The sequence below is a fragment of the Dysidea avara genome, chromosome 5 (assembly GCF_963678975.1).
Source record: "Dysidea avara chromosome 5, odDysAvar1.4, whole genome shotgun sequence".
Lineage (NCBI taxonomy): Eukaryota > Metazoa > Porifera > Demospongiae > Dictyoceratida > Dysideidae > Dysidea > Dysidea avara.
This window is the reverse complement of record NC_089276.1, coordinates 26,562,337-26,576,070: the sequence shown is the minus strand read 5'-3', so window position 1 is coordinate 26,576,070 and position 13,734 is coordinate 26,562,337. Positions and strand designations below refer to the sequence as shown.

Genomic DNA, 13,734 nt, shown 5'->3' with positions numbered 1-13,734 from the left:
ACAAGTCATCCTGTAGAAAGATCAGCTAGAAACCAATGACCTGTAGAGAGTTCAGCTACAAAAACAAATCATCCTTTAGAGAGATAAGCCAGACAAAGTAACCCTGTAGAGAGATCAGATAGAAACAAATCACACTGTGGAGAGTTCAGCTACAAATAAATCATGCTGTAGAGAGTTCATCTGCAAGCAAATCATCCTGTAGAGACTTTGGTTACATTGCAAGTCACCCAGTAGAGAGAACAGCTGCAAACAAGTTATCCGTAGGAATAATTGATATGTAATAAATATATGTATTATATCTATATATATATAATTTGTATATTTACTGATAAAGTTAGAAATAGTTAAAGTATTTAAAATCTTCTTCATCTTTTCCTTCTTTCTGTAGTAAAGAAAAAAATAGGTTAAAAAAGCCCCAAAGCCAGCCATAGGCCGGCTTTGGGGTATACAAATACAAAAATAAGTAAAATCTAATCCAGAACAGCCAAGCTGTAAAAAAAAGAGTGCGGCCCTCAAAAAGACTATGGTGAAAAAAGATGTGAAATCCAAGGTGGCGGCCAAGAAATGGCTGTGATGGTAGGTTAATGGTAAAAATTTTAATAACGACAATTCAGGTGAATTTTATGCCAAGACCAAGTGGAACCAAATTCACTTGAATTGTTGTTATTAAAATTTTTACCATTAACAGCCATTTCTTGGCCGCCACCTTGGATTTCACATCTTTTTTCACCATAGCCTTTTTGAGGGCCACACTCTTTTACAGCTTGGCTGTTTTGGATTAGATATAGTTAGCAGTCAGGTTTTTGTATCAATTTATTAATGAGCTGTTACAGATGTCAATGTATTTGTCATGATTGCTACATTGAACATTATAATACTGTACACGTGTGACAGTTGGTGCAGGCAGGCAGTCAGGCAGGCAAGGCAAGGCAAGGCAGGCAGTTGGTGAATTAGATTTTCTGCAACATCAAAGTGATGCTATTCAGATCTAAACATACCATGCACCCATTAATACCTGTAGACCATGTGATTATATAGCTACTAGTGCACTATTAGCTACTGTCAAATTATGGAGCAATATATTCCTTCACAACAGACACTATGTTTTAATTAAGTCATAATTTTAATGATTCTACATTATTTGTACAAATATGCAAAAAAAATTAATTTTCAGAGTAGGGACCATAGCACATTGATAAAAGTACTGAAACAAGCTAGAGTATAGTGCACAATATTAAATCACAGTAAAACAATGTGTTATATCCCTACTGTGCATTTCTGTTATGGTATCTCGAATACAATAGGGATATAACATTTCTTATTGTTTTACTGTGATTAATATCATACACTATTCCATCTTGTTTCAGTACTTTTTATTGATGTACTATGGTCCATACTCTAGTTGAAAATTCCATTTTTTTGTGTACTTGTTTGTAAACTCTTTTTGTAAATAATTATTATGACTGGTGAACTCGCACGTACCACATCTGAAATGGCACTGCGCCCCAGCTATATCGATTATCGTTTGAAAAGTGAAGCATTCATTATGCTTCATTGTCAGCTATGTCCAACTCGTTACACAGCATTATGAATCAAGAACTGTTTGAAAAGCACCTCTGCAATCCACGCATACCGAAAGAAAGAAATGGTGCCGCGTACCCCAGTTATATCAATTATCATCTGAAAAGTGAAGTATCCATTATGCTTCATTGTCAGCTATGCCCGTTACACAGCAATACGAATCAAAAACTGTTTGAAAAGCACCTCTGAAATCAAAATAGCCAATATGAAAAATACAGACGATTTCCACTATGAAGGAAAGCCATCATGTGCTACCACCAAATTGACACTTTTTTCTGTCAGCCAAGATGAATGGGACACAAAGTACAGTATGACACTGGTAAGTCCATGAAGAATGCATTGTACGTACTGCGGTATGCCAAAAGGCACCTCTCGGGCTGAAGTGACGTCGAACAGTAAAAAAATCAAGTCCATAGCCTTAGCCGTTATTGAGTTACGTTTGTCTGAAGGCATCAGTCAGTCAGTCACTTACTCAGTCAGTCAGTAGAAAATTCCGTAAAATAATATTTAAAAAAAATTCCATAGCAACTAGTTGAAAGTGTTTCGGGTTGATCTGAAAGCTTGTTTGGGCTTAGTTTAATCTAACCAATACTGCTTTATCGTTGTCAGTACTATTGTACTATATGATATATTTATTTGTTACTAGTCTCTAGTGGTAAGATTGCATTTTATCTTTTGTGTGTAGTTGGGAACTACAGTAAAAGACACACCAACTCATCATACAGTACTATAGTACTGTATAGTATATGATTCTCCTGATCAGTAGAAAATGTTCTACTACTTACCATACTGACCTGTAGTAAGTGTCTTGTCATCTTTCTTAGCTTGATCACTTGGCTGTGTGGATGCTGCCCCCAACTGTCCAGTGGATTGGCCTAATAATAGTTTGAAGATGTGTAAAACTTTTCATCATTGTCAAATAGGTGTTGCTCATTGCTTATAAAATTTACAAATTAATTGGAATGTAAATAGTACAATGGAATTGATGCATAGCTTTGGTAACATATCTTCATATTTGGATATGGTGATGTGCCTATATGTACATGTACTGTATGACAGGAAATTTTGGAGATAATGTATATATTCGACAAATCCACACTCACCAGCTTTAACTAATTAAATGATCAAGAAATTACATGATCTAAACATGTACTTTAAAGGTGCTTATGAACATTTGACAAATCAAAAATTTAATGAATTAACTGATTCACTTAATTTGTCAACTTTTCTTTTGTCAAAATTTCCTCTCATACAGTATAAAACAAATTATGTAGCTTTTTAGAATTTTTTTCATTTGTTTGTAACTCAATCTCTAACATATTCTAAAGCAAATAACTTTGCAATGTGAGTGTTTCAACAGGTCAGAAATTAAGAAATTACACACAATGTATTTTTATGATTTTCCAATGTTACACTGTGGTTTACCATGCTCCTTTTTCAGCCTGTACGGAGTCTGGCCTTGATCAAAGACATATTTTACACAATATGGACTAGTTAGTATACACATACTTTGTTGTGTGTATTTCATTATTAATTCATCAAGCTGCTTTCTGGTAAGTGTCAGTTTTTCCTCATCATCTTGCCTTGTTTGATGATTTGGTTGAGCAGACACAACCTCCAGTTGTCTTGTTACCTGACCTAAAAATTATGCAGCAATATTAAATAAGGTTTTTTTATATATTTAAGCCAGCCTGTAACCCATCTGTGTCCAACTGTAAGTAGCTGTAATTTGGGTGTGTACCTTTTTATATATGTTTATTTGTCCGTATTCACAATTTAAAGAAGCTGGTGTGACTGTATACATGCTATATTGACAAATACAAGAAAAACTAGGAATTTAGTTTCAGTCTATCATACAGTACAGTAGTGCTGTGATGAAGGTTTGGGCTTTTGCTGGCCAAAAATATCACCCTAAAGCCAGTCTCATTTTTCCTTCACAACAGCTTGGCAGTATTGGTTAGGTACAATCAAGCCTAAAAATACCTGCAGAGTAATCCCAAACCCCTCCAACAAGTTTTATGGAATTTAAGAATTATTTTTCAGTCAAACTTTCTGCTAACTGACTGACTGACTAGCTGACTGACTGATGCCTACAGTCAAGGGACTATGATTAAGCTGATGGGCTTAATTTTTCACTATTCAATGTCACTTCGGCCCATGATGTGTCTTTTCACCAGCCGCAATCATGGACTTACCTTTGTCTCAGCTCCCTTTGTCACAGCTTTGTGTACCATTTCTTTTACAACTGCCATAAGTTGATTCACAGTAGTGCAAAGTGACTTGAGTACTGCATGGATATCATGCGAATTGTCCATAATTTCTGTAGTGACTGGATTGATTGTAGTGGCACTTCTTGTACTGTTCTTTGTTAACAATGCTGTATAACAAGTAGAAATACTTGAAAATAATAGCGGAATGGCCACTTCACTTTTTAGTATTTAATAGTCAGGGTGCACATTTAGTTGCAATTTTCATTGTGACTGCAGAGGTGCTTTTCATACTGTTCCCATTTGTAGTGTTGTATAATGAGTAAAACATAACTGAAAATGAAGTGAGTTTTCAGTATTTGTTAGTCAGGGTGTGCATTCAGTTTGTCAATTAATTTTATAATGTGTCTGGCTGGTACCATCCTCTCCTTTGGTGTGGTATGCTTTGGCTATTCCATAGTCATAATTATGATCATGAAAAAGATAAACAAATAAGTGTAAGGAAAATTTTACGTTTGAGTAGGGACCACAGAGATGAAAAGTGGAGGTCATCTACAACCTTTGTGGGTATTACTCTCTACTTCAGTCATGACTACGCTATTCAGGCTGCATTGAAGTAGGAATTACTGTAAATGTGAACTAGTATAGCTGCAGTTATAGATCACCCCCTTGTTTTATTGCTATTTTATTTCTATTATTCCTACTGAAATGTAAAATTTCTACACTTGTAGGGATTATGGCATCATATTGTATCATAGAGTACTAATAGTACTGTATAGTAGGGACCACAAAACTTTGAGTGTGGCCCATGAAAAATCACCCAAAAACCATCCTCACTTATCCTTGACGACAATTAGTTAGGTAAAACCAAGCCCAAACAAGCCTTCAGATCAACCTGAAACACTTTCAACAAGTTGCTATGAAAACTTTTTAAAAAGTATTGAACGGAATTTTCTAGTGACTGACTGAGTAACTGACTGATGCCTTCAGACAAGTGTAACTCAATAATGGCTAAGGCTACAGGCTTGATTTTTTTCACTGTTCGACATCGTTTCAGCTGGACATGTGCCTTTTGGCATACTGCAATATGTACATATACAATACATTTTTCATGGACTTACCAGTGTCCTCCTTTGTGTTTGCTGGCAGGAACTGTCTAAAGGGTGACTTTTTTTTGTGGCTGAACTCTCCACAGTGTTACTTGTTTGTGGGTGACTTGTTTGTAACTGAACTCTCTACAGGGTGATTTGTTTTTGGTACTAGTTGAAGGGTGACTTGTTTGTAACTGAACTCTCTACAGGTTGATTTGTTTTTGGTACTAGTTGAAGGGTGACTTCAATGTAGTTTAACTCTCTCTATTTTTTTTAGCTGAATTCTCTATTGGGTGAGTTGTTGTTGTTACCTGAACGTGACTTGATTGTAACTGATTGTTCCAATAGAGTGGCTTATTGCATAGCTGAATATTCTATTAGGGTGACTGCACTATTAGAGTATCTTGATCGCGCACTTGTTACACCTACGTAGTGTATTAACTCAGTGAATTTTAATCAGATTCCTTGTAAACCACTAAATGGTTGTTCTAAAATAATTTATCTACCTCTCTACTTACTTTCAGCTGATTCCGTTAACTAGTTTGCCTGGTAGGTGTGATAAATAATATTTTTTAAATTAACAAACTCGATCATGCGCTTTTTACATATGGTTGGTATTTTTATTATAACTCCATGACTGTTGGTACGATTGCTGTAAAACCACAAAAGGTTTGCACTAGCTATGATGGTTACTCCATGTACAAACTGATTTTCAAGTTATTCGTTCAAACGGTTTACTCTGTGGCCTTGACAAAAAAACTCTATTGAAATTTTCGAAAATCGTGTATAACTCTCTTGTTCTTTATCTAATGTGTACACAATTTGGAATGTAAATGTGCTGCATTACGTCCGAACTGCTCTCCAAATTTGAAGAAAATCAACTAAAGTTTGTGCGAGTCATAGAAATTTTTCTACATGTTGCAAAAAGAAGAGTAAGAAGAAGAAAAATATAAAGAAACTAAGATGAACTTTGAAGGTGCATATCTCAGTGATAGCTTGGCAGATTCATCTCAAATTTGAAAGTGAAGGTGCCCCACCCTGAAGGAGTTTTCACAGCAAAAATGGTTAATTTTCGGTAAGGCACTATTGAGCTACAGTTGCGTGAAAACAGCATTTTCTTGGTTCCTGTAAAATACATACTTGTTTGTCGTGCACCTGCACTGGCTACACTTGGCCACATGACACACTATTGTGTGTCTTGATATGCCTCTTTTAAGGATGCCACGACATAGGATTTTTTATGTCACATTTCATAGAGGTTTATGTCACATGTCGTATGTCATGACATAAGCAATTCTTAAAGTTTCACAACTGAAGTTGTTACTTATGAAACTGTATAGTTATTTTGATTCAAACATGCAAAAATATCAACTTAAATATCAGCAATCTTAACTATGACATCAACAACCAACATTGCGCATACTTAATTGTCAAATATGCAGCAATTTTTTTCATATTTATTGCATCAAATTTGATCTAAATGAATGGAAAAGTGTGCATTATTAGGAGATACTTATGTCACGACATGAAGCCTATGTCATATCATATCATGGAGCTTTATGTCACGACATGTCGTATGTCATAACTATCGTGGCATCCCTAGACCCTTTAGGCCTTTAGGTTTGGCTATTACCTTCTCTAGACAACTCAGCTGTCCGAAAGGACAGGTAATGGCCTGTCAGCATAACGGCAGGCATGTCACAAGTCATCTGCTTAACTTTGCACCTTTTGACACATAACTAAGGCTATATACCGGCCTGGCAGCATGTGATCTGCTAAGCGTTGGGCTTATGTACCTTCAACACATAATTAAGGCTCTGCAACGGCCTGTCAGCATAATGGCATGCATGCTGCCTACTAAACTTTGGATCTACATGTACGACTCTGGATTCTGGGTTATACGCATAGCAGAAATCAGTGCCACCAATGGGTGGCTGGTACAGGCACAGCGACAGGCACAGCGACAGGCACAGCGACAGGCACAGTGACAGGCACAATACCTATTAGGTGCATTAGTTGTGCTGGGGATGTGCACCCAACGGGGACATAGTTCGGTTAACATCCTTCAGGCCTCTAGCAATCAGTTGACAAAGTAACAGATATAACCAAGGGTATGATGCCTGCTATACTCTTGATACGGAGTACCTACCCACTGTCCGAGGCAGTACATGCAAAGGCTCGGCTGCAAAGAAGCGGTAGGTACTCTCACGACAAGTGGATAGCTAGTTCGGTCTAGGTGTCGCACACCTACACACGTTTGAAGCAGCACACTTCATGGGGTGCTCAAGTCCCAATACACAGGCTTGCTATCAGTAGGGCAATGGGTAGAATGCCTCCTGTGTATTCAGGGCCAAGCACTAAAGGCTGCACAGCCCATGGATTCTACACATTAGATCAATCAACAGGGTGCCAAGGTCTGGTGGTGACAAGTGTGATACAAGGCAGCGCATCTAGTTGGTGGTGTATGTGTACATTGAACTGGAGGCAAACAGTTCTCACAGCAATTGAAGGGAATGGGGCTATACATGCCTGCCAAGCTTAGCCACCTAAGGACCCTGTAGGTTTCACAGTTAACAATTGGCTATGCCGCAAGTACGGTACAGCAGCAGCCGATGCTGTAACGGAATACTAGTCAGCAGGCAAGGTCAGGCTCACTAGCCCTACCAGCACACTAGTTTCATATCACTTGGCTATGCATGATGCATATGCATACTGAGGTCAGCAAAGCCACAGTACTCTGGGCCCATAAAGCAAAACTGTGTTTTCTGGGATATTTAACTGTTATTTGGTACCGAGTAATAACAATAAACAAAAGCTGGTGTGGAGTCAATACTACAAGCTGTTTATCAGGGAGCCATTAGCATTGTTTCCAGTCATACATCAATTCTTAAGAATAATTATGTAACTGCAAATCATATCATTGTGCTTATGACAGGCGGTCAGCTGGATGGGTATTGTCCCACCAAAAGTAGCTGACAGTATTTCAGATAGGCTACACAGGCACAAACAGTTCATGCAGACTTGTGCCTGAGCATGGAGAGTACTTACATCAAGGCAATTGGCTAATTGATTATTCGATGCAGAGACTGATCACTTCTTCCCGAGCACTCTCAATGACATTGTGACAAAGCTAGTCATATTGATGCCTCACAGTGAATCCAGGTATTTCCTTCATTGTTGAAACAAATACAGTACCACCCAGAGGTAACATTACACTCGCGAGCAGTTGACACTCGTGTAGCCAATTTTCGACCCACGATTTCTTTGGTATGTGTGAGCTAACTAACTCACCACATGTAGCCATGACACATGAACTCCCTCGGGTGGCTGCTCCAGTAACCGCATGCCTTCGCACATGATGTATTCCAGTTGTGCATTGTGTCGAGTCGTGGCCTGGATTTGAACACTCGCAAGGGATTATAATGTTACCTCTGGGCGGTACTGTACTCTGGTGGCACCTGGAGGAGCTAATTTGACTGGAGCAATATAAATTTGGCTCTTTTAGGTGTTGCTATAGCATTTGTAGGTGCTGCCATAGCACATCAGTTTTTATCAGTGTTCATTGGCAAGATGGATGAGCCTTAGTTTAATGGAAAATGTAGTGAGATGGAGTGAATTCTGGTTGTTTCAGTATGAGCTCAGTGTCTTACAACTTATAATAACACTGTGCTGGTGGCCCGATGTCCTTCTTGGTTTTATTTTGTTTGTTTGTATCAGACACTATAACCAGTGCAAAATATTTTGTGTGACCCAGCAGGTTCAGTCACGAGATGTGATTAAATATTGGCAGAGCTTGGCCTATGAGCCAGTTTGTTCAAGGCCATACTCACACAACACCATACAGGTGGCTCATGCACAGAGTCACTGGCAGCTGCATGGTGAGGTGTATTGTAATTGGCCATGCCTTGTCAATCGCACCTCCGAGTTCCAACTACATCTACATGTGCAGGAGCATAGCTAGGGGGCAGCAATGATGCCAGTATAAAATGATCCCATCCAAAAACAGCTTATAGCTGTAAAAAAAGTGCGCGTCCAAGTAAAGCAGAGTTAACTGCGACAAAAAGTAATGATATCATAATGCGGCCAGGTGCGAGGTGTGCAAGTTGTAAAATTAATATTAGCTAATCAGATAATACAATGTTATTGTTAAAGTGTTAATGAGAACTATGTGATGCTGCTAGTTTTTAAGTGTGTGAGCATCTTCATAAATGCCACATAAATTTAATTCTCAATAAAGCAATGTGTATAGATTCTCTGATAGTAATAAATAGTTTGAGTTTGGCCACCTTTCTTTTGTTCGTGTGTATACAGGAAAGGCGGCCAAACTCAAACTATTTATTACTATCAGAGAATCTATACACATTGCTTTATTGAGAATTAAATTTATGTGGCATTTATGAAGATGCTCACACACTTAAAAACTAGCAGCATCACATAGTTCTCATTAACACTTTAACAATAACATTGTATTATCTGATTAGCTAATATTAATTTTACAACTTGCACACCTCGCACCTGGCCGCATTATGATATCATTACTTTTTGTCGCAGTTAACTCTGCTTTACTTGGACGCGCACTTTTTTTACAGCTATAAGCTGTTTTTGGATGGGATTTCAATAGTTTTTGTTAGAATAAGCAATGCACTGTTGATAACAGTAGGTGAGTTTCCATGGTTTTGACAGAAACCCCAGATTACAGTGACAGAATATTAAAATATAACTGTAATTTTAGTGGCCAGGGCTGCCCACATTGGGAGTAACTGGGGTATTTTGCCCCCTACCACAGCCCGAAAGGGGCCACTTGAATACCTGTTTAAAGAAAGATTGATATATTCTAATAGAGCAGTCAGGATCTAGACCCTTCCTTGCCCCTGGGCCCCTCTTTAACTCTTTTCCCTGGGCCCTCTAATTTCTCTGGATGGCCCTGTTAGTGGCATGCAACTGCAGTCAACTAACACCCATTTTAACTAGTAAACCCTTAACAACACTTTGCCTTTCATCTTGTACTGCATTGAAATGATCAAGATACTCTATTAGAGCAGTCACAAAACAGCTGTAACACAGCAATCAATATTTAGCATAGTTATAACTTCTGCTTAGAATCGGATTGTATAGTTTAAATTACTAGCTACTTACAGACTTTACAATATAAAAGTATGGCACTTGTAGAAATGTGACTGTTCTATTAGAGTATCTCGATCTACTTCAAGCATTGACTAATTCAAGTGAAGAAGCTACGCCCCTGCCAAGAGATCTTGTGAAATGAAATGAGAATAGTAAAGAAAAGGCAAGTATGTACAGAGACAATAGAGGGGCGCGTAATTATGTCCTGTTGTAAATAAACGCCTTTAAAATTTATATTACTACTAAATAAACGCACCAGAATAGGCTTGTGTGGCTGTTGCCTCCAAGGTTGTCTCATTACTTGTCTTTTCGTGTTGAAGGGATTTAGTCGCAATTGGTGAGTTTAACTATACATGTATTTGTGTTGTAAAACTTAATTGTAAAAAGGCGATTAGCACATATCATGATAAACATGTATTTGTCACAGTAGAGTCTCTCACGAAGTCACGATTATTACGAGACATTGGACCAGGGTAAGAAATTTACTGCTATATTTAGAGGTTGTAGCGTTTGTATATCTTAGTATCTTAATAAATAATCCCCCATGATCACTAATCACTAATAGTACAGTGAAAACTGGTCATTATTCAGGCCGTAGGGACAAAATTTTCTAACTTTGCCTTTTAAAGAGGTGGCTGCATTATGCGGCCTTAAAAAAAGGTAAGAAGCATGCTGTTCTAACTGGCTATAGAGATGGATTTAGTGTATGACAGCGTATGAGACAGTGAGTGCTGGCAGCAAGGGGGCAGCCAATCTGTTAGAGCACCAAAAGCATTGCTTCAGACATAGGCAGTTGACTGTCAGCCCCAAGTGTAAAAAGTTTCACTATTGGTCCTTATAAGCTCCTGATGAAGAAAGTGATGAAGTCATTATCCATAGGATATATTTTTCAGAGTATCCATTTCAGTTCTACAATATAGTAGCCAAGCATAAGATGAACATAACACAGCATTCCAGTAGTTTAGTGGTGACCACAACACTGCCTGAGTTAAACTGTGGTGAGATTTGAGACTACCAGAAGCCCTGGAATGTCTTCAACACATGAAATACCAAATATCTAATGCCTGGCTTTCATCCACAGTGGACCTGTCTTGGTGGCCACTTGTACAGAAGGGAAACAGCTGCCACACAGTCTTGCAAGTGAAACAGCTGGTTGCCACACCCCTTAATTATCAATTTGTAAAATCTTTAGCAAAATTGTGTGTGCGAGCAAGTGCGATGTGGCAGTGCCGTGTATATGGTTGCTGCCTAGCAGTGACACATCACGAGTATTGAAGTCACAATGCATTACTGTAAATACAATCTCTGAATGTGTCATTTTGTGTAGAGAGCAATCTTCCACAAGAAGTGACCTGCAGGTTTCAGTGTATATTGTTAACCATTAATATTGTTCACAATATTGTGAACTATATGTACAGTGAAACCTCACTTAGTGGCCACCTCTTTAATAAGACCACCTCATTATATTGGCCACCTCTAGTAGGTCCCAAATATAGCTAAACATTACTTATGACCTCATTAATAAGGCCACCTTGTTATTCAGGCCAATTTTTTTGGTTCCACAGCCTGCCATATTAAGTGAATTTTTATTTTTCGTAACTTTTCTTCAGGTTTACTGATGGGCACTATGAAGCATTGTTGACTGGTACGTGTATAATGTGGTGACTTGAAATGCTAAAACAGTACGTAGCATGTCTTGTATGTACATGTAATGTGTTGTAATGTGTCCACACATTCACACATCTTAGAAATAAATATAATTGTATTCTCTATAAATAGTCAGTTCCATTGTGCCACTGGGTCATAAGTTGGTTGAGTATGGATCATCCAGGGCACTTGAGTCACATTTTGTCCTGGCCAAGTGGATCTCATCCACTGACAGAATATACAGGATCAGATCACGTGTATAAATTACGGTGGAACTTGTTTATTGCCACCTTCACTCATTCAGCAGGTAACAGTGTATAAATTCTCAATTGGAATTGGCTTTTCAAGAGTGGTTGTCTTTCTATACTAGTGGCCATTAAGATAGGTTGTACTGATAGAGTATACATACTAGAGATGCAACAATATCCTCCACTTAGTGTCGTTTGATAGTGATGCAATGGAGACTATGTATTATTGCATTTAAATACTATACTATTATATTGCAACTCTAGCACATATTTATAACAGGAATGTTTGTTAACTGTTTAGACATACTGGAGCCACACCTCGATTCTACAAATGGAGTCATACCAACTTGTTGTCATCATACTTACTCGTTACTCCCATTGTGTTTGGATGAACATACATGCCGTCATGTGAGACTTGCTACCATGGCGGGCCACTGGAAAACATTTGCATAGCAGTTATATTACAGTCATTATTGTACAATTCTTACATTATTGTTGTGAAAAGTGTTTGGTATTCATGTGTCTCCTCTGTATGTTGTAATTACATGTGTAATTTTGTGTGGGGGTGCTATAAAATGCAATAATGCATGGTGACAATTGTATTAGGCGATTTTGCACACTTCCTTTTAAGCTAGCTACATGTGCTAATTACTCACAGCTTGTGTCAACAACTGGTAACCGCAGTTGGTACTCTTGTGTCATTCTTTAAGCCGCGCCCTTAGAGGACAAATTATGTGGGGGCGACTAATTTCGAAACGAAGGATGGTATGCAGCTCCATAGATTATATCTATGGACTATAATCTATGGCAGCACACTTCTTGGTGGCTATATGTACTGATTAACTACATAGAGCGCCAGTTCATCAATACCCAGTGACCGCAGTTGTGCTCTGCGTCATTCTTTAAATTCCGAGTGAAATTCTTAGAGAGCAAATGACGTGGGGGCGACTAAATTCAAATTTCAAACTAGCCATTCTCGAAAACAACTGTTTCAATCTGAACGAAACTTTCAGAACAGTTTAAAGACACATTGCCCTACATGCCAAGCAAGTATTGCGGAAAACAACAATCTGGGATTTGTATTTGGCCTCTAGGTCGACTGAGGACGACTGAAACTTTGTTTGGTGCTGAAATCACGACTGTAGAGTAATCATGTATGGTGAAATCGATGATGTGAATCTTGAGGTGATTGAGTGAATACTGAAGCGATAACAGGGCGATGAATGTTCGGAATGCACAAAGGAACGCAAGGTATACACCTGCGGTTGCGTCTAACCGCATGCGATTTAAAAAAAAAAAAAAAAAAATGAAACTTCCCCTTTGATGTCGGTAACCTCGATCACGAAACAATCGGCATGGATTTGCTTCACTGCTTGTGTGGTAGTTACTAGTGACACGATGAGTTCAACTCCAGAGTTTCAGAGGGATAGCGTAAGTGACGGGTGGATTACAGGAAGGCCGAATTTGACAATGTTCGTTCTTGTAAAATCCTCACGTAGTGGTCGCGTCATTTATTGTCTGCGGCGCGCGTTTCCGCTTTACTGGCCGCGCGACTCACTACCGTGAGTCTTGATTTATTGAGTGAATGCTAATGATAAAATACAGGGAGCTCACAAACTTGCCATCCTTGCTATGAAATTCAGCCTGGCAGCCCAGTGTATGTGAAACAAGTATACCTCTGCATTTTAGCAAGCAAATGGAGCACGAAGCCCCAAAAAGATTGTAGTGTTCAAGCACAGTCTTTTTGATGAACTCTGCACATCATTAAGTCCCATTATGCAGTTCCATCTAACATTGGAAACTACCAGGAGGTATACCACGTCCATATAATGTGGA

At 38.5% G+C, this 13,734-nt stretch overlaps 3 protein-coding genes across 4 annotated transcripts in view; 1 reads left to right on the top strand and 2 right to left on the bottom strand.

The window, feature by feature from the left end:
• The window catches only part of LOC136256907 (ankyrin repeat domain-containing protein 13C-like), a 230,799-nt gene that overhangs the window by 129,547 nt on the left and 87,518 nt on the right, over positions 1-13,734 (top strand). The gene's annotated exons all lie outside the window — the stretch shown is intronic.
• LOC136256908 (transitional endoplasmic reticulum ATPase-like) overlaps positions 1-13,734 on the bottom strand; it is a 196,530-nt gene that overhangs the window by 156,263 nt on the left and 26,533 nt on the right. The gene's annotated exons all lie outside the window — the stretch shown is intronic.
• Positions 1-13,734, bottom strand: part of LOC136256904 (uncharacterized) — an 80,404-nt gene that overhangs the window by 53,754 nt on the left and 12,916 nt on the right. Inside the window, exons 3-4 of the mRNA XM_066049967.1 lie at positions 3,091-3,219; positions 2,367-2,456 (exon numbers count right to left, since the gene is read on the bottom strand). Coding sequence (XP_065906039.1) covers positions 2,367-2,456; positions 3,091-3,219 — 219 coding nt within the window. The remainder of the gene's footprint in view (positions 1-2,366; positions 2,457-3,090; positions 3,220-13,734) is intronic.